Source organism: Euleptes europaea, chromosome 8 (genome assembly GCF_029931775.1).
Source record: "Euleptes europaea isolate rEulEur1 chromosome 8, rEulEur1.hap1, whole genome shotgun sequence".
In the NCBI taxonomy this organism is placed as follows: Eukaryota; Metazoa; Chordata; class Lepidosauria; order Squamata; family Sphaerodactylidae; genus Euleptes; species Euleptes europaea.
This window is the reverse complement of record NC_079319.1, coordinates 95,331,049-95,356,657: the sequence shown is the minus strand read 5'-3', so window position 1 is coordinate 95,356,657 and position 25,609 is coordinate 95,331,049. Positions and strand designations below refer to the sequence as shown.

Genomic DNA, 25,609 nt, shown 5'->3' with positions numbered 1-25,609 from the left:
GGCCATTGGACTCTATGTCATTGAAGACCCTCTCCTCCCCAAACCCCTCCCTCCTCAGGGTCTGCCCCAAAAACCTCCTGCTGGGGGTGAAGAGGGACCCTAGGAGGGGAAGAACTTACTGGCAGCAAACTGAGGCCTGGGCCTCTGTCGGCGGCAGCAACGTAACTTCTGGCGTGAACCGGAAGTGATGTCATCACATTGCTGGTGTGTGGGAATGCTCTGGTATTTGTACAAAAACTCTATGGTAGAATCCATTTTCTTACCATAGAGTTTTATTCACATCCACATGGATGTGAGAGCGGATGGACATGGGTGCTGGCGATGTGATGACATCACTTCTGGTGCACGGCGGAAGTGACATTGCCCCATTACCAACACCAGAGAGCCTAGGCCTCAGTTTGCTGCTGCTGCAAAGCCCCCCCTCGGGCCAGCTGAACAGTGTTGGGGAAGCCCCCCCCCCCCCCAAAGTGGAGAATCCACTGCCAGGGACCTGGGACCCCTACCCAGCAGTGGCTTTGGGCTGGCTGCCTCTGTGATGATGAACACTACGGCTGGAAAAAACACTCAAAATGCTGCTTATGCTGTATTGTGAACAAATCATGGTCAACACATGGGGCGTTTAACTTGAGAGAAAATGGGCATGGTGAGTAAGGATAAGTTGGGACTAAATGACGCACAAGTTACAACAGTGCTGAAGGCTAAATACCTTTTTGACTGTCAGGATGCCTTCTTGCGTTTCCTTGTCAGTGATTACGCCAAACATTTCCAAACCATCCCCTTCAGTGATGCTGTATTTCATCTCTGCATTTTCACCCACATCAGCATCTGTTGCTTTGATCCTGCCGATCGGTGTGTCTGGTGGCGCAGACTCTGCAACTTTGAACTGGTAAGCACCTACAGGTAAAGAAAGGGCAATTTTTTTAAAAAAAATCCTAGCTCCACATTCTCCTTTTAAGCTTTTTGTACATATGTAAGGATATTTTGTAACTGCCTATGGCTAAACAAATAAATGAATTTCTTCTTCTTCTAGTTCCATACAGTTTGTTCTTGCTGTACACAGATCTATAATTATCCACTCAGTCATGTTGCTAGATTGGTGTACCTTCATACCTTTATTGGGCTATTCCTGTTTAATTATAATCTAAATAAAGCCTTATTTAAACAAGTGTGCATTAAATATTTGCTCATATTGTGGCATTGTATTTAAAGGGTCCTTAGTTTGTAACTTGAGCTCTGCGTCTTATCTGTGCCATGTTTTGGACATCAGAACATTTTCCTTCTGAGCCACGGATTACTGTCATACAAGATTCATATGTGTACAGGCAGGCCCTTCTAAAACTTGAAGGCAGCAGGGGTCCAGAACTGTGTACTCTGGAGGTAGGGACCAGGTACCTGATGTTATGTATGTATTGTGACAGTAGGCAGGAGAATACATACATAACACCTTACTCCTCTAGGGTTGCCAACCTCCAGGTGCTAGCTGGAGATCTCCTGCTATTACAACTGATTTCCAGCCGACAGAGATCAGTTCCCCTGGATAAAATGGCAACTGGACTCTATGGCATTGAAGTCCCTCCCCTCCCCAAACCCTGTCCTCCTCAGGCTCCTCCCCAAAAACCTCCCGCTGGTGCCGAAGAGGGACCTGGCAACCCTATACTCCTCCGATCACAGGGGCAGATTTCGGGGAATTGCTGGCCTGATTCTGCTGCTCTGCAGCTCCACCATGCAGGTGGTTGAAGGACAGTACTGCAGCTACCACCTCCGCAGGGATCAGGTGACCCAATGGGCCAATAGGTAGTCTTCTAATCCTATAAAGCTGCCAATTCAGACCCGGTTCCAAAGCAACTTCTTGACACAGAAACAGATTGAGGTGTCTGTAGAACACTGGTTTTTGTTTCATACCCACCTAATGAAGCACCCACTTGCCCTCAGGCCTCCAATCCTGATAGGCAGTAAGCGGGCTTTGCAGAACCCAGCCTGGGAAAATGTCTTTATGGTCATCCAATGCCTTTTTAAAATGAAGCCTAATTCATTCAGTCCGCAAGCCCTTTGAAGGCATTTCCCTTCCTTTACCCTACAGCTGAACTAGAATTTATTTCTTGCTAACATATAGCCCCCACCCATTTTCCCTGACCACAATGGCAAATGAAAAGCCTCAGTATGTCAAATGAGTGAAGGAAATGCAGCAAGCTGCCATTGAACAATGTGGCACACGACCAAGCACAAAGCCCTTCTTACAAACCTCCTGTACTGCAAATAACTCCAAGACATTGCCAAGAGGGCCTTTGATCACAGTGCGTCTCCTTCGTCGTTTCAGAGCTTGTGAGAAGCCTGTGGTCAGAGATGTGTCATTTTCTCTTTGGGACACAGATGTCGGAGTCTCACAATATGGCCTTACTCATGTCAATGGGAGTTTTCTGCTACCCTTACCCACGGGCAGAAGCTTGCCCTATTTATGAGTTCTTCCCTGAATGGTGGAGAAGAATCAAATGTTAACATTCAAAGCTTGGTTTGAGTGTGGTACCCAGAAAGAACCCTCTTCCTTGAAGAGAACAAAGCACTGTGTCTACTGGAATTTGCAGTCCTGCTTCGAGAGCCTTTGCGGTCTGAAATAAGGCTGGCATCCACTAAGGAACAGGGCCTTTTCAGTAGTGGCTAGGCTTGCCAGGTCCCTCTTCATCACCGGTGGGAGGTACTGGGGGCAGAGCCTGAGAAGGGTGGGCTTTTGGGAGGGGACTTCAATGCCCTAGAGTCCAATTGCCAAAGCAGCCATTTTCTCCAAGTGAACTGATCTCTATCGGCTGGAGATCAGGTGTAATAACTGGAAATCTCCAGCTAGTACCTACAGGTTGGCAACCCTAGTAGTGGCATACATTCTCCTGTATGTTCTCCCCATGAAGCCTGCAAGTCAAGAGGCCTCCAGGTGACAGGGTTAGAACTCTTGTGCCACACAATTCTTTTGTGCTGTGGTAAGTATGCTGAACTGAATTTTTGGCATCTTGTGGCCTTGTTGAAAAGACAGGCAGGCAGACAGACAGACAGAAAGAAAAATGAGAAGGGGAAAAAACTCTTTCCTAAGGTTTCCTAAGGAAACATTGCAAAACATTTTTTTTTTAAAAAAAACACATGGTTTAGATAAACTAAGAAAAACCTAAATAGCACAAAATCTCATCCAGAAGAACAGTTTACCATAAAGTAGACACAAATAACCAGGGTCTAATGAACAGAGTGTAACAAGAGGAAATAATTTAACCCAATCCTCACTGGCAGAGCAATTTACAAGGAGGGGAGGGGTAAGGAGCCGGCGTGACCCCTACGCTGGCGTTAGTGCCACTTGTGCCAGCTAAACTCACACTAACACTGGTGCAGGGCTCCGGGAAGCAGTGCGGCAACACAAGCCTCGGCTTCCAGCGCAGCCTCACCCGCAGCATTTCCCTGGTACAAAGGCTCACACCAGCGCCGAAGGGGGCATTCCCAGGGCGTTCCTTTTACTCCAGGAATGCCCCCTTTAGCAGGTGCCAACTTGCACCTGTATATTTTTACCTTTACTGTTGCAAACCCGTGAAACCTTAGGGTTTCCCACAAATAGCCTTTTTGACTTGCTGCACCTAGCAGCAAGCTGCTCAGGAGGTGGCACAGCTGCGCCATCCCTGGATGCTCCCTTACCACCAGCCACCACTCAGGATTGCGCTATTAATTGATTTTACTGCAAGTTCTTCAGACCCTTTTAAATAACACTTTACAATAGCGTAGGCAATAAACAGAACAAAGGAGAAACCAGCTAAGGAGTAATTGCCAATGGTCAACAGCTGTAAGCATATGTGAGCTAATCAGTATTTTTAATAGGACAGATGAAAGTTTTTTTTCCCACCTCTAAAGCAAGGAAGTAAGCTGATATTACCCAAAAGGAAGGTTATGTTTTTAAATCTATGTTCTCCATCATGGAAGCCCAAATTCAATATTAATTCAGTACAATTCCGCTAGGATTTTCCAGCTGCTATAAATTTCCATAATTTCTCTTATTTATTCTGCTTCTATTTTCTTAAATGAAAACTGACAGAATGGGGGAAGCTGAATTCTGCAGCCAATGCCACATTAAGTGCTTTTTCTGCACACATCCATATCTGTACACACACAAAAACCTGTTCTAAACTTACCCCCAAAGGTAGAAACACACTACCTCCTCCATAGGGTTCCCAGCTCTGGGTTGGGATATACCCGGAGATTTTGGGGATGGAGCCTGAGGAGGGTGGGGTTTGGAAAGGGGAAGGACTTCAATGGGGTCCTCCTTCCAAAGCAGCCATTTTCTCCAGGGGAACTGATCTCTGTTGCCTGAAGATCAGTTGTAATCCCAGGAGATCTCCTGCCACCACCTGGAAGTTGGCAACCCTACTTCTCTGCTATAAAAACCGTTTCCACTCTTCACAGGGTATTGTCTCATAAGGTCCACAGTGTTTAACTGGAGAAGCGATCACAGGTTTTACTAAATAAATAAATTTCCCGTACTTTGGGGGAAGCGAGGTGTGTTATCATTGACATCGGTCAGCGTGATGTTCACAGTGGTGGTTCCTGACAATCCACCCATCTGGCCTCCCATATCCTTGGCTTGGATGACCACTTGATATTGCTCTCGGTTTTCTCGATCCATGTTCAGCAAAGCTGTCTTAATGATGCCTGAAAAGAAAAAAAGAAAAAAAAAGAAGGAGTCCATTGAAGAGTGATTTTTTTTTGCTTGAAATGCTTATATTAAATAGCTAACATGCAGCATACCTGAAAAAATATCTGGAGACTAAGCCATATGAGAAAAGGATGAGGGAGTTGGGAATGTTCAATCTGGAGAAGAGGAGGTTAAGGGGGGACATGATTGCTCTCTTTAAATATTTGAAGGGCTGTTATTTTGAGGAGGGTAGGGAAACTTAGGTTCGAATCCCCACTTGTGCCATGGAAACTTTCTGGGTGACCTTAGGCCAGTCACACACTCTCAGCCTCGACCCTGGCAAGTAGTTGGATGGGAGACTTCCAAGAAATACCAGGGACATGACATGGAGGCAGGAAATGGCAAACCACCTCTGTACATCTTTTACCTTGAAAACCCTACGAGGTCACCATAAGTCAGCTGTGACTTGGCAGCGAAAAAAGGGAGCTGTTCCTGTTGGAAGCAGAGGATAAGTCTCGCAATAATGGGTTTAAATTGTGGGCGGAAAGGTGTGTGTGTGTGTGTAAAGTGCTGTCAAGTCGCAGCCGACTTATATCGACCCCTTTTGGGGTTTTAATGGCAAGAGACTAACAGAGGTGGTTTGCCAGTGCCTTCCTCTGCACAGCAACCCTGATATTCCTTGGTGGTCTCCCATCCAAATACTAACCAGGGCTGACCCTGCTTAGCTTCCAAGATCTGACGGGATCAGGCTAGCCTGGGCCAACCAGGTCAGGGTGGGCGGAAAGGTACCAACTGGATATTAGGATATATATATATATTGCAGTAAGAGTAGTTCAATAGTGGAATTGGCTGCCTAGGGAGGTGGTGAGCTCCCTCACTGGCAGTCTTTAAGCACAGGTTGGACAAACACTTGTCAGGGATGCTCTACGCTGATCCTGCACTGGGCAGGGGGTTGGACTAGAAGGGCTGTATGGCCCCTTCCAACTCTATGATTCTATGAATGGTGGTGTAAAGTGCTTTCAAGTCTCAGTTAAGGCGTCCCCCTCAAAGTGGTTTAAAGGCAAGATGTGAGCAAATGTGGTTTGTGTAATGCCTGTAATCATTATTATTATCTGAATGTATGCTTTTGTGTTCAGTCTGCATAATTGCTCTTATGGAAATGCTAGGCCTAAAGTATAAGAGCAGGTTTGAAACACTATGCATTCATGTGCACACACACATGAGGGATTTGGGAAGGTGGCACCCAAGAGCCATGAGTCAGTAAATCATGCTGTCTGCGTCTGTCCACCAAGACACGGCCAAGAATTACCTACGGCCTAAGGAATGTTAATTTTCGGTTCCCTGTCCGAGATCATGTAGCAACCTAAGTGCCCGCCTCAACCCCCACTGATAGGGGTCTGCTAATCCAAAGGTGTCCATTATTGGGTCTTTGTATGTCTATGCTCTGTATTGCGTGTATTGTAACACCCCTGACCAGAGGTTATAAATGTTGTTGCAATCTTTTGTTCTGGTGTGTGAATTTACCTGCTTGTTTGAGGTAAACACACCCGACTGCATTTATTTTGGCCTCAATAAACAGATCGTTAATCTTCCAACCTCTGACTGTATTGCTGATCATTGGCTGCTAAGTAATACAGGAGCACTTCATTTGCCAATGCCTATTTCTGCATAGTGACCCTGAACTTCCTTGGTGGTCTCGCATCCAGGTATTAACCAGGGCCCATCCGGCTTGGTGGTGGTAGAAAGTGCCATTAAATCACAGCTAACTTAAGGCAACCCTGTAGGGTTTTCAAGGCAAGAGACGTTCGGAGGTGGTTAGCCATTGCCTGCCTCTGTGTGGGCTAAGAGAGTTCTGAGAGAACTGTGACTAGCCTAAGGTCACCCAGCAGGCTTCATGTGGAGGAGTGGGGTATCGAACCCAGTTCTCTAGATCAGAGTCCGCCACTCTTAATCACTACACCATGCTGGTTCTCATGCTTAGCTGCTAAGATCTGAAGAGATCGGGTTAACTTGGGCCATCCAGGCCAGGGCATCTGAAGGAATACCTCCTCCTTCTATATGAAACTTACTGAACCTACCTAAACAACTCCATAATTGTTATGTGACTTGCTTTGACTAAACCATTTGGTTTATGCTAGAATTAGGAAGAGTGCCTCTTTGCATGAGCACAAGCTTCAGCAAAAGAAAAGCAACTCACTTGTAACGGTCCCTGAATGTGTATTCAACAACTTCAACCTGAAATTTCCTAAGCCATGTTTAATAATATAGAATGCTTGCAAGAAAGTGTGAACAGCTAAGATGTCAATCAGGAACAGATGGCATCAAGCAAGAACTGGGCACACTTGTATTTGGAGGGGAAGGGGGAAGGGCAAACGAGGTGGGGGGGGGAGCAGAGAAGGGCCAGAGACATCATGATGTCATCAGTCCTACAAAGGATGGAACGAACATGGACCAGGCAAGAGTTCTGCTTCCAGTCACCAATGGAGACCCCTGCTTGAGCAGTCCTAGCATGTAACAAGGCTTGGTCAACCAGGGTGAGCAAGAAGCATGAATGTGGTTAGCTTAGGATGCATAAGTGATTTCAACAGAGCCTCTTTTTTTGTCTAAAAGACCCTTGCATGGGGCTTTACGTTTGTTCACTGCTGAGTACAGGCCCCAGATAGGGTTGCAGGTCTTGACTGGCGGCTGGCGGGGGGGGGGGGGATGGGGGGTAGGGTTGCCAGGTCCAGGCTGGGAAACTCCTGGAGATTTGGGGGTGGAGACTGGGGAGTACAGGGACCTCAGCAGGGTATAATGCCAGAGTCCACCCTCCAAAGCATCCATTTTCTCCAGGGGAACTGATGTCTGTAGTCTGGAGATGAGCTGTAGTTAACGGGGGATCCCCCGGTCCTACCTGGAGGTTGGCATCTCTACCTCCAGCCCTGCTCTGGAGTCTGATTAGCCCAGGTTGGAGGCGGGGTTAAGGCAAGGGGCCACACACACAATTTTTTTTTACCTGACAAGGAGGAATTGAGACCAGGGATGTGGGACTGGGGACGGGAGGGGAGGAAGGATTTAACCCTTTCCCCCTGCTCTATTTTCCTAATGGAAATCAGGGGCCTTGAAATGCCATTAGTCTCGGTATGAAAAGAAAGAAACTTTTCCTGTGTTGTGGCCTCAGTTGAATTATCTGTCACTTCCACCACTTTTAAAAATTGAAAAAAATATATATTGAGGGATTCAGTGTGATCCTCTGTGGAATTACTACAGTCTAATCCCAATCATGGATCACCCACGCAATGGGTAGTTCAGCTTGACTCCTGGAACCTGCCTTCCATGCTGATTATTTGTCCTTTTTGGGCTGCATTCTTAATTTGAGGGCATTTGATATTTTACTTGATAGTGGTCACTGTGACTGCTGTGGTAGAGATGCTGTGGTATGGTGAGGCTGAGACAGTGTGACTTTCTGGTCCAAGGTGGGCTTCATGGCTAAGTGGAGATTTGAACCCATGCCTCTCAAATCCTAGCTCACCATTTTAATCACTACACTACCGCTCAAATATGGAACTATCCTATACTGAGCATAGGGTTGCCAGGTCCCTCTTTGTCACCAGGGGGAGGTTTCTGGGGTGGAGCTGGAGAAGGGCAGAGTTTGGGGAGAGGAGGAACTTCAATGCCATAGAGTCCAATGGCCAAAGTGGCCATTTTCTCCGGGTGGACTGATCTCTATTGGCTGGAGATCAGTTGCAATAGTGCAGGGGTGGGGAACCTTTTTCCTGCCAAGGGCCATTTGCACATTTATAACATCATTCGGGGGCCATAACCAGGTGTAGATCTCCCAGTGGGGGGGGGAGGCTAGGGTTGCCAGGTCTCCGGCCACCACCTGGAGGTTGGCAACCCCAGGGGAGGCCACGCAGAGAAGGCCTGGAGGGCGCCCCCGCTCCCCCCCCCCAGGCGGGAGGGCAGCCAGCGGTGGGACCGAGCGAACGAGGCGCCAGGGGGGCGCAGCCCGCAGTCTATCAGCAAGGGAGGAAGGAAGGAAAACAGAGAAAGAGGAAAAGGGAGAGAGGGAGAAAGAAATGGAAAGAGGGGGAGAAAGAAAAGGACGGAGGGAGACAGACAAAGAAAGAGACAGAAAGAGAGGGAGAGAGAAAAGCCTCCCCCCCCACACACACACACACGCCGGCCCCACACGACCTGGCCCCAGACTCCATGCCCTCCCACCCCCAGAGTCCACAAAAGCCCCCCCGAAGCCCGATCGGCTCCTGCGCGCATGCCCTGCCACCAGGAGCCGCGGGCCTCTTTCCCCCCCTCCCTCTTGCTGCTCAACAGCCGACAGGCAGCAAGAGCGGCTTACAGCGTGCCCCAGCGTTCCTGCACGCTGCTGCTATAGGGGGCAGCCTTGGGGGAAGCGTCCCTCCCCCTCCTCTTGCCGACCAACAGCCGTCAGTCGGCGAGAGGAGGTCCAAAGGGCGCCGCAGCGCCCCTGCAAGCCATGGCCCCAGGAACACCCTCAGGGAGGGCCGCTCTGTGCCGCGCCTCCACGGCGGGGCGCTGGAGCTCCTGAGGGCCACAAAAAATGTCCTCGGGGGCCTGAGGTTCCCCATCCCTGTAATAGTGGGAGATCTCCAGCTAGTACCTGGAGGTTGGCAACCCTAACTGAGCTTCCTGCAAGTTAGCTTACAAGGGGAAAGAAAGAGGCCAGCCCTAATCCAAACATACTAAAGACATGTGATTAGGCATGTTCTCCCTTATTCTTTTTTGCTCACCAAAGCCAAATAATCAAATTGAGCATTGCTTTCAGAAAACCATCCCGGATGTTATTAAGCTATTAAGATGCAAATGACGTGTCATGTTTGCAAGGGTATGGTTCTGTTGGTTTCCTCATGGTCCCCGCTGAGCCAAATAGGATCTCCTTGAAGAATTTGCCTAATATGCCCTCTCTTGACTTAATGTGTTATTTTAAATTATGGGGGTTGTCAGAAAATGACAGATTAAGGTCTCCTGACCTGTCTCCGACTCGACAGAAAAGTATGGCTGCCCCTGGAGAATGCTGTAGACAACTCTAGCACTGTTCCCATATGTGGGGTCGTCGGCGTCCGTTGCTGTGACTTGCACGACAAATGTACCTGCAATCATAAGAGACAGAGAGAGATATATGGCTGTTCTGGCAATGGACATCATCATTTTAAACTGTCATCTGTGACTCTAGCTGGCTTCAAGTCCTTGGCACAAGCAATTTCCAACAGCAGTGCCGTTTTAGGAGAGGGAGGATGAGATTTGAGAGAGAGAAAGAGAGAGAGTGTGTCTGTAGGGAGATTCCCAGCAAAATTCAAGGCCTACTCTTAGACATAAGATTGTTTCTTATGGCTTTATTAGACACCTCGTAAGTAGAGGGATGGGTGTTCCAGACCAAGGTGTTCTGCAGAGATATATGGGGTGGACCCAACCAGCTTTTCCAGTGGTGAAAAGTGGAGAAGAGGGTCTCCTCTGATCACCCAAAAAGCTATGCAGCAAATCATAGAACCCTCATGCACCAAATCCATGTGGGATGGGGGACGTAGCGTAAGTAAGTAAATATTTATTATGGTCCAGAATGTTGTTATATAAATAGAATTAAAAGTGTAAGTAAGGTTATAAATATAAATATCATATCATCAGTCTGACTCCATATGATTGATAATCATTCACCACTAAAATATAGGCTAAAATAATACTAAAACAAACGAAAATGAGTAAAAGAAGATATATAACAATAACTGCTTATGATCCTTCCTGAACCAGTGTAGACCAAGATTTCCTGATCTTTAAGACCAGCCAGCCAAATTTTGTCACCGTAAAAGTCATCTCCTGATTCTTATCTGATAACATAGTATAAAGGGAAAACATTTTGTTCTTCCCTGGTGAGCCCTTCATTATAGGAAAGCCTCCCGAATATATTTGTAGATATATGAGGAGGGGAATTAGTTGAGAATGTGTGGGAAAGCTGCCTTGTAGTATTGCATGTCCCTGGTGGTGGGTGCAGTCATGTACAAATCCTACGCGTCTAGTGGACTCAAATGTGGTGGAGGAGATGTAAGTATTACCTGTGCAGCATCAGGGTTTCTCTGTGGTAGGGTTGCCAACCTCCAGGTAGCTGGTAAACCAAAGTTAGCCTGCTGTATAGTGTTGTGGAACAAAACCAGCAGTTTTTAAGCCCAATAAAGTTAACAACAATTGTTGCGTTGAAACCAATGCTTATAATTTATGTAAACTAGAAGGTTGTCATGACATTAACAATCATATCATGTAGTAGTGAAACAACAATTTCTAACACAAGCTACAAAATCAGTTGAAATAATATCCAACGGCAATCATATCCTGGACGCTTGAGTACAGTTCCTATTTTAAATGCGTTGGAACATCCAGCATGTTTGCAGTACTCTCAGCGTTTGCAGCTTTGTGGTTTCGATGTTGCCCCTTGTAAGTTGGGGGTATAGATCTCCTGCTATTACAACTGATCTCTAGCTGACAGATCAGTTCACCTGGAGAAAATGGCTGCTTTGGCAATTGGACTCTATGGCATTGAATTCCCTCCCCAAATCCCACCCTCCTCAGGCTCTATCTTAAAAACTTTCTGGAGATCAGTTATAATAGCAGATCTCCTACTAATACCTGGAGGTTGGCAACCCTAATTGTCTAGGATTTAAGGGTGGGACCCAACACTGGCAATGTGGAAAATCATTTTGTCTAACTTTCTACCTGTCTGAAGTTCTAAGATTAGCTTGGTTTAATACAGGTTGAATATCCCTTATCTAGACATCTGATATCCGGACTGATCCGAAAACCGGTGATGGTTCAATGTACATAAAATTATTAAAATATATTGTTTAAAATTACATTCAGGCTATGTGTATAACATATATATATAAAACATAAATGAATAAATCTCATTATGTATATGCAAAAAGCCCAAAACATTCCAAAATACGGAAAGATCAGAAGTATGGACCACTTCTGGTCCCAAGCAGCCCAGATAAGGGATACTCAACCTATAGGTAACCTTCGTTATGAGTACACATGCTTTTCAATTGTGGGGAAATCTGAAACAGAAACATGGTTTGGAACAAACTGGCAATGCTATTTGGAAATCCTCACGTCTGAGAAGAAACCCTGTTGATATATGTTTCGCCAATCAAATGCACAGCAGGAATTTTTATTTTTTTTTAAACTGCATATTTTCAATCAGCCAACATACATAGATCTTTCTTGGGCAAAATATTTGCTTCCTTACATTTTTACGTGTGATATCTTGTAAGGAAGTACTTCAATAAAGGATGCTGTTTTCTTATACCACAAGACATGATGATCACTAACAGAGATGGGTTTTAAAAGGATAAGATAAATTCAGAGGGCATTTCTGTCAGCAGCTATTAGCCACGGTAGGCAAATCAAACCTCTATTGGAAGGTATGATACACTTACCATGTGTTAGGGAGGGCATAACTACCACCGTCTTTCCCCAGTTTCCTAACTTGGGTGGCCCATGTGTGCTCAAATTTGTCATATAACGTGAAAGGAGGTTACAAACCATAGGCTCCCATTTGGTTGCTACTGGTAAATAATCATCTGCGTTGGCCCATTCTTCTCTCCTTTCTCATGTTCTCTCTTAGACAGCCAATTCACATGGTATGTCAAGAAGGAAGGCTGACCTGGGTCCACGTTCTGTGCAGTATGTGCTTATGTGGACTGGGTCTCTCCATCAAAAATTGACTCTCCCCACCCCTGCTCCAAAATCCTTAGGCCAGCTAGCGAAAGCTGTCCTTTGCACTGAGGACAGGTCGGACACCTACCTACATCAGACATTTCTGGGACACTGGCATTATAAACATCCTTCGTAAACAGTGGCTCATTGTCATTAATGTCATGAATTTTAATGATGAATTCTGACTCTGGCTCCACTGGTCTTCCGGTCCTTTTGTTGATAGCCTGTGCACGGAGAATGTAAACAGGTTTCTCTTCCCTGTCCAATCTCCTTGTGGCCTGAATATCTCCTGTGTTTTCATTGATAACGAAGAGGTCTCCTGCACCATCTCCAGAAAGGATGTACTTAAGTGAACCGTCTCCTTTGTCTTGGTCAGAATGAAGCTGTGAGAGAAATAACAAGTTCAAACAAAGGGGTAAGTAACTGATAAATTTCCCCAATGCTGAGTCTTTGTCAACTATGATTCACAGTTAACCAATATTTAATTGCTAGAATGGCCCTGTAAGTTTATATAGCCAGTGTTCATCTCAATCCTCTATAGATCCTCTCCCATCACGGTATATTTCCTACTGGCCAAATTTCATTATGGCAAACATAAAAAAACAAAACAAAAAGAATTGTGAAAAAGAACATTTAGCACACTGTGATGAACTTGGCTTATGTTAGTCATAATCAGGGCTGCTAGGAGCCATCACTGCCCACCCCCCACACGAAGTTTCCTTCTGCCTCTCCTCACACCCAACCCAATAATCACAAGGAAACAAGTAAGCTTAGCGTTGGTTATCTCCATGTACTCCCCCCTCCCTCTCACTCTTCTTAGATTTATATACCTCTCTTCCTCCAAGAACTTCAGGGCAGTGTACGTGGTCGCCCGCCTCCATTTTATCTTCACCGCTGCCCTATGAGGTAGCTTAATGACTGACTCAAATTCACACTTCTTCCTTCCCCCTCAATTTTTTAAATTTAAATTTTATTTTATTCAAGTTATACACCACCCTCCCCTGACACAAATCAGGCTCAGAGTGGCTTCCAACAATGAACACACATGAGTAATTCTATACCAGACATTATACATTCAGAATAAAAAATATCATTAAAAGTGAATAAACAGATTTCCCATTCAAACATACAATCCACTATCTTCTGGAGCTCCCAATAGTTGTAATCAGATATGGCTGGAGAGATAAAAATTGTGGGGTGGGGGAGAAGACGAAAGGTGGTGGAGAGAAAAAGGAGGGAGGCCGGCTAGATGTATAGAAAGTCGCTGCCCTTAACCAAAGGCTTGGTGGAACCTCTCTGTCTTGCAGATCCTGCAAAGCAGAACCAAATCCCACAGGGCCCAGATCTCACTAGACAGAGAGTTCTACCAGGCTGGGGCCAGAGATGAAAAAGCCCTGGCCCTGGTCGAGAACAGCTGGGTAACTAGGATTGCCATCCTCCAGGTAGTAGCTGGAGATCTCCCACTATTACAACTGATCTCCAGCCGATAGAAATCAGTTGACCTGGAAAAAAATGGCCGCTTTACTTACTTTAATGAGTATCATATGGCCAATTTGGCCCTGAACAATGTTACACTGCGATCAAAAATTAAAGAAAAAGAACTATCTAGATAACCCGTAAGAAAATTAGAAATGGCCACTTTGGCAATTGTACTCTATGGCATTGAAGTCCCTACCCTACCCAAACCCCACCCTCCTCAGGCTTCACCCCCAAAACCTCCCGCCGGTGGCAAAGAAGGACCTGGCAACCCTATGGATAACTATGGCACCAGGGACCACCGGGAGACTGGCGCACATCATTCACGGTCTCATCCCAGCAGTGCTCTCTCCAGCCCCATGGCTTCCCAGGATGCCCAAGTCCCCAGAATGCTGTTCCCTGGACCCCTTCTTAGAGACCCTGGTTATAACTACTAAGGTTTGCCCAGCCTGTCATTATTGCCTTCCATTTTAAAGTACAAACCTCTGTTTGGGAAGCCAAAACTAGGGTTTCTCCCCCCCTCCCCCCAATTTTTTGGAATGTATATTGGTCCCCTAGATAACAAAATCTAGCTTTCCTCCCCTTTCTATCCTCTCTACTTAATGGCTGACTATCTACTTTAAAACACCCTAAATTATCTTGAAATAACCTAGGGTAATTTCCAAATTTCTGGTCAGACCTGTCTTAGAAAGGTATCAAATCAAGTTCTAACTATTCTTTTAAAATATTGTACTTCTGAACTGGCACTGATACAAATGTTCTAGCTATGATTAGCTGTGATGGGTACAGCTGCACATGCATGCCTTCACTTGATGGTAGAGTCAATGGATATTAGGCATGTGTCTTGACCTACTAGCGTGGCCACAACACATTCCGTTTCTATGCTGAGTCCAAAACATGTGCACAAATGAGAGTTATGAGGGTTCAAGAGCCCCAAGGTCATTTCAGTAGTGCTAACCCTACTTCATATGCCTTGGTCTATCAGTTCAGAATTAACAGTCAAATCCAAAGACCCTTGTGACGTAGTGACCATCTTCTGCACATGCCATAGGGGCCCAGAGGAGCGCAGCACAACCAAAGCTTCTAAAATCCCCCCCTAAAATGAAAATAAGAGCCCCGTGGCGCAGAGTGGTAAGCTGCAGTGCTGCAGTCAAAAGCTCAGCTCACGACCTGAGTTCGATCCCGACGGAAGTTGGTTTCAGGTAGCCGGCTCAAGGATGACTCAGCCTTCCATCCTTCCGAGGTCGGCAAAATGAGTACCCAGCTTGCTGGGGGTAAAGGGAAGATGACTAGGGAAGGCACTGGCAAACCACCCCATAAACAAAGTCTGCCTAGAAAACGTCAGGATGTGACGTCACTCCATGGGTCAGGAATGACCCGGTGCTTGCACAGGGGACCTTTACCTTTTGAAAATGAAAATATGAAGTACCATTGGCTAGGATCAATAGAAGACAATAGTGAGCACAAGGGTATGACATAGGGTTGCCAACTCTGGGTTGGGAAATACCTGGAGATTTTGGGGGTGGAGCCTGAGGAGGGCGGGGTTTGGAGAGTGGAGGGATTTTGATGCCATAGTCCACCTTCCAAAGCAGCCATTTTCTCCAGGTGAATGGATCTCTGTCACCTGGAGATCAGTTGTAATAGCGGGAGCTCTAAAGCCACCACCTGGAGATTGGCAACTCTACTATGACTTTTTTTCTAGATATTAGACTACTGAAATGAGTTCTGTGTGGGGTTGCCCTTGACGAGTGTCTGGAAGCTAAAATTGATGCAGAATGCCTCGGCCAGAATTCTTGCTGGAGTAGGTCATAGCAACCATATTACTTCAGTCTCATTCAACCTAGACTGGCTCCCTATTTGCTTCTGGGCTCAGTTCAGGGTGCTGATATCCAGTTTGAGGCAGCATAATTTAAGGATTGCCTACACCCATGTGAACCTAACTGACCTCTTCAGACATCTTCAGAGGTCCCACTTCAGATGCTCCTGCCATCTGAGGCTAGATGGGTGGTAACCTGAGAAAGGACCTTCTTGGTCATGTCACCAAAACAATGGGGTTCCGCTTCTGTCCTCTTCTATCATTGTCTTCTACCAGTAGGTGAAGAATTTTCTTTTTTGTTTGGGGTTCCCTCACTGATCTCATTGACCATTCCTTCCATAGATGTGTTTATGTACTTATTTGTTTGAATCACCTTTTTATTGTTCACTGACCTGGAAACACTAAGTTGGGTGGAAAGGCAGCTCAAAAATGGTCTAAATAAAAATATAAATAAATAAATCCTAGCTGTTCTCCATTGTTAGGTGATGGTGGTTTTGGCACCTTTTAAAGTCAATCATCTGAAAGGGCTTTCATAAAGACCCTGTACGTTCACAATGCATTTTTGAGGAAATTTTTATCCGAAACTGCTAGATCTCCCCTCACAGCTGAAATATAAAGCGCAGAGAAATAGATATCTTGGACAAGGAGCTGGGTGCAGAGTCTGTTCAGTCATTAGCATACAGAGTACAGCTTACTTTTTTTCTGAACCTATGTACAGCTTTTTTCTGAAGCTATGTACAGCTTACTTTTTTTCTGAACCAAACTTCCCCTACAAAGTTGTTTGAGATAAAATAACTTCATTTACATTGCCCAAGTTCCATAGAAGACTGGATCCTGGGGACCTTTTTGGGGGGGTTTACACTATATTCTTTTCCTGATATTTAATGGTGGAGAAATAGACTATCTTAAAGGGGGGGCATGTACACATTTGGCTTATACACATACAGACGAACAAACACACAGACACTATTGACCACATTTGTATCCTGTGGGTCAGATCTTTCCTCAGGCAGAAGGAGCCTTTCCCCTGTTGTACAATGCTCCAAGTGCCTTACTTCTGGAGAGGTTCCTTCCACCAGAGGAAAGGTTTGACCCATAGGATACAAATGTGGTCAGTGATAATGTATGTGTGTTTGTATATCTATGGGTATATAGATTGAGTATCCCTCATCAGGACAGCTTGGGGCCAGAAGTGGTCTGTATTTTGGATCTGTCCAGATTTTGGATCTGAAGTTCAACTACAGCAGGGACTGAAGCTAAACTGAAATCTAAAGTCTAAACTGAAGCTAAAGTGAGATCCCTACTGCCCAGCTTCTTCAGACTCTAGAGAGGCCCAGCAGCAGGAATCTGCCTGAACATCAGCTTCAAAGGTCCGGATTTGGGGTCAGTCTGGATTTTGGATGTGTGGATAGGGGGATACTCAACCTGTATAAACCAAATGTGTATGTGTCAGGATTTTTAAAAATTTCCCCCCAATTTCTCCACTGTAAACAGTCAGGAAAAGAATATAGACTGACCCCCCTAAAAAAGAAAAATCCCTTTGGCAAGGGACATTTGTAATTTAGCCTGCTGAGTAATCGTTTGCCAGCCTGTTGCCAGCCTGCTATTTTGTTCTCCTTTATTTACATTTGTCCTTGGTTTTGTGTTTCATGCAGATTTTGCTGTTGTTGCTGTTGCTCCAGCAGTGACTATTTGACCCCTTCTTTTATTACAACACAGGATTCACTTTGACCTCTGCAATAAGTTAGCATAAAAGATGGTTTGAAACAAAAGAGGAGATGAAAACACTTTATCTGTCACATTCAGATCAGTCCTCATGGGGATTCTCATTCAGGCTCCTTTAAAAAGCTGAGCAATTGAATCAACTCCATTAAAACAAATGGGCTGAAACCCTTCACTGGCCTCAAAAGCTGAGTTTAACTCCAAGGAAGGTGGATAGTCATAATTAATTCAAAGCAGTGGCTGTATAGCCTTCCTCCTATTCCTACTAAAAACATAATCTGCAGATTTTACACATGTGCCCGCTACTCCCCCCCCCCCATGGGGAAATGGCTGCACAACCTTGACTGGTTCCACAGCTGTTTAATCCACAATCGCCATTATTTGTTTATTCCGTTTTATGGACCATCCAGACAATGGTCCTTCATGCATGGGTACTTACAATGGCAAACCACCCCGTAAACACAGTCTGCCTAGTAAATATCGGGTTGTGACATCACCCCATGGGTCAGTAAAGACCCGGTGCTTGCACAGGGGACTACCTTTACCCATAGCAATATATTTTTTTTAATGAGTGGTAACCAGGGTTCCCAGGGAAAATCTGTGACATCGGGTAGCTCGGAGGGACAAAAAAGGACCATTTCACCACAGTCTTCTAGCAGTAGGATTGCCAGTCTTCAGGTACTAGCTGGATATCTCCAGCTATTTGATCTCCAGCTGATAGAGATCAGTTCCCCTGGAGAAAATGGCAGCTTTGGCAATTGGACTCTTTGGCATTGAAGTTTCTCCCCTTTCCAAACCCCACCCTCCTCAGGCTCCTCAAAAACCTCCCAAGGGACCTGGCAACTCTATCTAGCAGGCCTGTGTGCCAGTGAGATAGGGTTGCCAGCTCTGGGTTGGAAAACACCTGGAGATTTTTGGGGTACAGCCTAAGGAGGGTGGGGTTCGGGGACAGGAAGGACCTCAGTGGGCTACAATGCCACAGAGTCCGCCCTCCCAAGCAGCCATTTTCTTTAGGCGAACTGATCTCCAGCCACCACCTGGCAGTTGCCAACCCTTCAGTGAGAGGATCTTGCTGGAAGCTGGGAAGAAAGCCATTACAGCTTTGATACTCATTTTTCCTCTCAGGATGCTGCCTAGCATCCAGAGCCTATGAAACAAACGACAGTGGATTCTCATACCATTGCAGCAGTACTGTGCTCCACAAGAGACAGAGAGAATTTATTTACTTTATTTTCACACTGAGGATTGTCTGAAGTTAATGAGTTGTCAGTTCTTCTTGATTTTAGGAAACTGCTATGTCAGACTCTGTTAGTACTGTGGATGGCAATTGCGCGCCAATCCACCTAGTTGCTCTGGAGTGGTGGCTGCACACATACAATGATGTCACTTCCGGTTTTACTTCTAGAAGAACCGCATTGCCACGACAGCTTTAGCACTCTGAGTGTTAAATTGGCTGCGGTGATGCGGTGCTTCCAGAAGAAAAACTGGAAGTGATGTCATTGCATGTGTGGCCGCCCTCGCCATGCTCCCTAAAACCTCCCGCCGATCGAGAGGGGGGACTTGGCAACCCTACCTGTTAGCTATTCCCTCATTTCCCTACGGCCAGACTTTGTGAAGGGCTGCTGTTGTATCATCTTGCAATGGCCACTGTTCAACAAATATGTAGGAAGAAAAGTGCCTAGCTGAGATTAGATGCTTGAACACCCGCTGGTTCAGCTGACATCCTGTTTACCAGTAGCAAATAGAGAAACTTTTTTTTTGATGGATTCATTCATGGCTGTTCAGTAAGTTGCTTCAACTATTCCTTCCTAACAGTACAGTACAGTATAATCCCGTTGGCTTTTTTGTGTATTTGTGTTCTCACACAGCTGATGGAGTTCTCTCCCCCTGCTGTATCACTCAACTGGCTATAGTTTAAACAGGCAGTTAAATCAGTCACAAATCATTTCGATCAGTTATAAATAAATTATGTGTATTAAAAAATAAATACCCTGTGATGTTCATCTAAGTAGTCCTTAGAGACATTAATGGCATTTGGTTCAGCACCATTTTCATACATGAACAGTCTTAGAAAAAACCCATGTAAACCTGTTTGGAAGGTGCTCCAGTGGTTTGGTGCTCAGCCAAACAAACCTGGTGATTGGCTGTATCTGACCAACACAGTCAAACATGGTAAAAGTTCAACAGTCAAACACGTTGGTTGCGAAATTCATGGAATTCCTAGTTGAATTCCATCTCAATTCCATACTGCAAAACAAGCAATGTATTACAATTTCCTGCATACAGGAAGTAGCCTTGAAACCCTCAGGGTTCTTGTTCTCCTTCTTCTTTTAATGATTGATTTTGCTCTAGAATTGCCTGTGGCCAGCTTCCATCTCCATCTTAGCCCCCCTCTCACCATGCAAGCCACAAAGAACAGAGAGGAACCCACACCTGCTCAGCAGCCAGCCTGCGACACAGATCCTGACGTTTTGGCAGCTCAAGATGCAGATGAGTCTCTGGGCTCACTATGAGGAGAAGTAGCGGTGAGTGAAGGGGAAGTCCAAGATGGGTGCAGGGCCCAGTGCCTAACCTGGACTGTCTGTGAGGGCAGTGTATGGTACAGTCTGGCCCATGGGCCAGGGGGTGAGGTGTGAGGGTCTGTGTGTCTTTGCCTTTGTTTTCCCCCCCCTCCTTGCTGGACTCGTAAAAGCAGTCCAGGTCTATTGCCTTCCCTTGGTTCAGGCGCGACGTCTGACAGGGCCCAGGTTGGAATGTCTATCCTCTCTTCCCACGTCCCTCCCTTGCTCTCTCTGACTCCCTTCCATTGGCTATGGCCTTGGAGAGTAGATTGTACTAACAAGCGCCCTAATTGCTTTGATGTTCTGTACCATGCACAGTTATTGCTTCCCATAACATACGCTTGACCTCTGCTCCCCTGTAGGGGGTTATAATCCTGTCATTGTGAATCCGTAGTCACTTGCAACTTTTCCAGTGTAAGACTTGTACCACCTGAAGCTTCCAATAAAGATCCTTGTTTCTGCATGACAGTCTGAGCTAGTGGTTTTATGGAATTTGCACAGGGAGGTCGGGAACTCTCACATTAAGTTGCAAGTCGCTGCCGCGTTGACCTGCTCCTGTACCGTTCCTGGACAGCTATGGCAGGCAACGGGGATGACAATGGCAAGCCGGACGACGGCGACAAGAAGGACAACGCTGTACCCAAAAAGCCTGACCTACCCCCTTCGGAAGGGAAGTCGACTGGGAAGACGCCCAGTGGAGCCGACTCCAGGTCAGGTTTGGGAACAAAGTCCAAGCAAACTCGCTTGGAGAGCTGGCTGGAAACTCCCCGGCATTGGTCGCTCCCGAAGAGCGACGCGCAGTCAAGACGGACTGTGGTTCACGGGTTGGGGTTCGAGGACGATCCCGCCCGAAAGGAAGCCCTGCTACTTCACCAGATGGATGAGGAGCGGCTGCGCTGGCAGACAGAGCGCCAGGATTTACTGGACCGGATGGATACCATGCAAGCAGTGATGCTGGAGATGGCCCAAGCCATGGATGAACTGAAAGTGCAAACTCCACCCGTGGCCCCGCCGGACGGAGGACGACAGCCACCCGTGGCCCCCGCACCTCCCATCCGTCCCGCTCCACCGGCTCGCAGAGATTTGAAAATCACGTATGACGGGTCGAGTGACCAGCTAACGTTTTTTATGGTGCAAGTGGACATTTTTATGTGCGAACAGGCCCGGACTTTTACTTCGGAAGATTCCCGGGTCCAATACGTGGCATCTCTGCTACAAGGTGAGGCGGCCGCCTGGATGGTACAGCAGTATGAGCTCCGCTCCCCGGTCTTGCGAAGCCTCGATGACTTCATGGTCGCCCTTCGACACCGCTTCGAGGACCCGCATTTGGGTGAGCGAGCAAAGACTGCCTTGCAACAACTGCGCCAAGGGACTAAATCTGTCACGCAGTATGCAAGCAAGTTCCAGTCGCTCTCGAGTCGCATTTTGGACTGGAGTGAAGCTACCCGGGTGCAGTGTTTCCGCGAAGGTTTGAACCCGGAATTGCAACACTGGGCTTTCATGCAGGGCAACCCTCCTGATGTTGAAGGTTGGGTTCGCCACGCCGCTGACATCGAAAACCGAAAGCAACTGCTGCTCCTGTCCCGACAACGCACCGGACGGGAGACCAAGACCCGTGGAGACAGGCCCGGCGGTCCGAAGGACTCTCGACCCCCCTCAGGGGGAGGACCCTCCATGACCGAACGCCGCAAACGCTTTGAGAGCGGGGTCTGTCTCGTTTGCGGGGGGGAAAGGACACTTTGCTTCTCAATGCCCTTCACGACCCGGACGTCCGGGACCGACTCGTCCGGCTACGACCGAACTTGAGAAGTCACCGAACTGACGAAGCACGCCCTCGGCCTTGCACGCCCGCACCGAGGTCGAAGCCTCGGACTCTGCCGGCCCATCGGGGTCACGGATTACAAATACCACAGCCGCTTCCTCCAGCGAGGAGGAGGACTGGGACCTGCCGGCAAAAAACGCCGTCGGTCTGCTGTAAGGGGGGCTCCTCAGCAGACCGCTCCAAACGTTGTGCAAGGAGCTCCACTAATGGTAAGCGCTCAGGAGGACAATGTGTATGTAAAGGTCAATCTCTCACTGCCAAAAGGGGGCCCCACGTTAGAGTTTACGGCCCTAGTTGACTCGGGTTGTGCCCGCACCATGATGAGCGAAGAGGCTGCCTAACTATTGCGCGTTAAGCGAAAGCGGTTACCCAAACCCATCCGTTTTTCCCAGATGGATGGCAGTGACTTTAAAAGGGGACCTGTAACTCACCGCACCGCAGCAGTCGTCATGGCTATAGGGGAGCATTGGGAATGCCTTTATTTTACCATTGCGCCCATCGTCGCACCTATTGTGTTAGGGATGAATTGGTTGCTAGGGCACAATCCCTCCATAGACTGGGTTGAGCGGACGCTCACCTTTCCCCGCAACCCGTGTGAACTTCATGATAAAGACCGAGTACTACACCCCCCCACAGCCGCCCTCGTAGGGGCCCCTTTTGTCGGGTCTCCCCTCCTCCAGCTTCCCAACGAGTATTCCCAGTTTGCCGATGTGTTTGACGTGCGGGAATGCGACGAGCTGCCCCCCCACCGGGACATGGACTGTGCTATCGAGATAGTGGGGGATGGCAAATTGTCCAAAGGGAATGTCTACCCCATGAGTCCTAGTGAAAAGGCAGTCCTGCGAGATTATTTGGACACCAATTTGGCGCGGGGCTTTATTCGCCCGTCTAAGGCTCCATACTCGGCCCCCGCTTTCTTTGTCAAGAAAAAGACAGGAGACTTGAGACTGTGTATTGATTTTCGTAGACTGAATGCAGTCACTCAGTCTAATGCATACCCCCTCCCTCTCATTCCAGACCTTCTCGCACAGTTGAAAGAGGGCCGAATCTTCACCAAATTGGATTTGGTGGAGGCCTACCACCGAGTCTGCATACGAGAAGGGGACGAACCAAAGACTGCCTTCTCCAGTTGTTTTGGAGTGTTTGAGTATTTAGTGATGCCGTTCGGACTTTCGGGGGCTCCGAGTGTGTTCATGCAATTAATTAATGAAGTGCTTCATGATTTATTGTTTCGCGGGGTGGTGGTTTTCTGGGACGATATTCTCATTTATACGATAACCATGGAGGAGCATGTACAATTGGTGCGCGAAGTGCTGCAGCGGTCCGCAACCGTACAGGAGGAAGAGGTTCTGACTCATGCCCATGAGCTACTTGATCTCCAGCTGAAAGAGATCAGTTCACCTGGAGAAGATGTCCACTTTGGCAATTGACAAAGTGGAAGATGTCCACTTTGGCATTGAAGTTCCTTCCTTCCCCAAACCCCGCCCTCCTCAGGCTCTGCCTCAAAAACCTCCTGCCAGTGGCAAAGAGGGACCTGGCAACCCTAGCTGGCAGGAAGACTGGCCCAAACCCATCCAGGATTGCAGAGGGTGGGTGAGCCAGTACAGGAAAGGGGAAGCCTCATAAAAATACTGTCTAAATTGCAGCTGGATTTCTTTTTTCAAAAAAAAAATCAAGAATGAAAATATTACAATTAATATAAAAATGATGAACATAATGATATGTTGTATCATAGGCTTTACAGTGAATTAATTTGCTGAACTCTCTGAGTTTAATAGGGACTCCTTTGTGAAACGTTCATCACTCAATCGCTAAAACAGACTTAAGATGAACTACAAATAAAAGGTTTTATGTTGCACTAGGTGCTTTTTTTTACTACTTTCACTTCAATACCACTGTTAAATTTAATAATCTGAGTCACATTTAATTATTCCCTACCAAATAAAAATTATCCAACCATTTCCTCGCTTGTTTTTCTTCAGAACGTCTAAAGTAACACTTTTGAAAAAACCAGTTTCTAGTGAAAAATGCCTAAAAATGGTTTTGGGCTTATTCGCATGTCCCTCTGTGCCCCTCACCCCAAATAGATTTTTGAACATACCTTTAGCCATCTACAGCAGATCTTTTTAGTTGTACTGTTTCTCTAAATTGGTAGAATTTGGCAATATTTTTTCATCTCAGACTGTTTCTTGCCTGCATTAGAAATAGGGTTGCCAGTTCCGGGTTGGGAAATACCTGGAGATTTTTTGAGCGGAACCTGAGGGGGGCGGGGTTTGGGGAGGGGAGGGACTTCAATGCCATAGAGTTCAATTGCCAAAGCTGCCATTTTCTCCAGGTGAATTGAGAATCAGGTGAACTCAGGAGATCTCCAGCTAGTACCTGGAGGTTGGCAACCCTAATTAGAAACCACCTCAAGAACTGAGTGGTAGACAGAATGGAATCTAAATCTTTTGGAATGATTAAATGAATAAAACAATGGGGCTAAAATAGTGTGCTTTTTTCTCACTGGTCTTAAGCAGACTCTCTTGCTAATTTAGATGTTTTCTGGTAAGTTGCTGTCTCTTCTACACAGCAAGCTTCCTGTAGGAGGGTAACTTAAAACTGTAGCTGTGTTAGCCATGCCTGAAAAAAAAAAAGTTTGGGGATTCTCAGCCCCGTTCCTTGCAGAAACTATGAAAGTGCACAAGCACCCTCTCCTCTCTCTGGCTCTCAAAAGAGCGAGGGGAGGCTCCAGGCACATAAACATGTTTGCATAAGCATACGCTCTCCAAACCCCTACAGCACTGTGTCTTAAAAAGCCTCCTGGCTAACTAATAATAATAATTAAAAAAAAAAAAACACTTTGCTGAAAACTCCAGGGCTGGAGGTGGCATGCATTAAAAACATGGCACAGAACCACTCTAAAAGCCCAGGGGCTGGAAACCGGGCTGCCTCCTTCCTCCTCTGTACCGTCAGGCACACGCATGCCACTCCATCAACCCCCTCCTTCACCTACACCTCCATAGCCCTGCCTCCCCTGCTTTTAATTTTTTTTAAAATGCCGTCTTAGAGCCTGGCTCTCAAAACACACACTCTTAACACCCCGCAGGCCACACTATGAACTGCGGCCCAAAAACACACGAGGGGATGATTGGCACCTGCCAATCATCAACAGCCACCCAGCCAGACTCCACGCTGGTGTCAGGCCTGTCTCTGCATCTTGGCCTGACTTTATGTCAGGCCTGTCTGACAGGGCCCCAGTCATGTGTCCTTTGGTTCTCATGCTCTGTACAGTTTCTCTCTCTGCCTACTGGTACGGTATGTGCCCGTCCTGTTTACCACAGCTCACAGCTGCACTCTTGTTATGCCTTGTTATGACTTTCTACCCTGAGAACGCTTATCATGGTTTCTACTGGACTGTGTGACACCATGCAGTGTATTTTAACCTTGTATTATAATCCTATTCTCTTCTTCTGCTAAGCTGGCAGTCAACTACTGACTTTGTCTAATCTTGATGCCTAATAAAGCCTAACCTCCTTCAGAGTCTTGCCTGAGTGAGTTTTGCTTGAAGGGACACTGAGGACAAATCTCTGGGTCTGACAACTGGCCTATGGGCCTGCCTGGAACAGGAGCATTATGCAAAAAGTGACAGCTGTGATAAAGAAAGGTAGCCCCCATATACTACTAGGGGGATCTTGCTCCACTTCAGAGTCCCATGAAAGCAATCAAGCAATTGTGAACAACTGTGAACAATTTTCCCCTGAAGAAGCTAATGCGAAATGCATAGGGGTTAAGAATTTATTAAAATATTTTTACCCCACTTATAACCCCAATTATTGGGGTTTTTTTGTTCT

The 25,609-nt window shown here is 46.7% G+C and overlaps 1 protein-coding gene across 1 annotated transcript in view; it reads right to left on the bottom strand.

The window, feature by feature from the left end:
* Positions 1-25,609, bottom strand: part of LOC130481511 (cadherin-6) — a 139,733-nt gene that overhangs the window by 49,253 nt on the left and 64,871 nt on the right. The window contains exons 2-5 of the mRNA XM_056854198.1: positions 12,468-12,762; positions 9,646-9,765; positions 4,507-4,674; positions 707-894 (exon numbers count right to left, since the gene is read on the bottom strand). Coding sequence (XP_056710176.1) covers positions 707-894; positions 4,507-4,674; positions 9,646-9,765; positions 12,468-12,762 — 771 coding nt within the window. The remainder of the gene's footprint in view (positions 1-706; positions 895-4,506; positions 4,675-9,645; positions 9,766-12,467; positions 12,763-25,609) is intronic.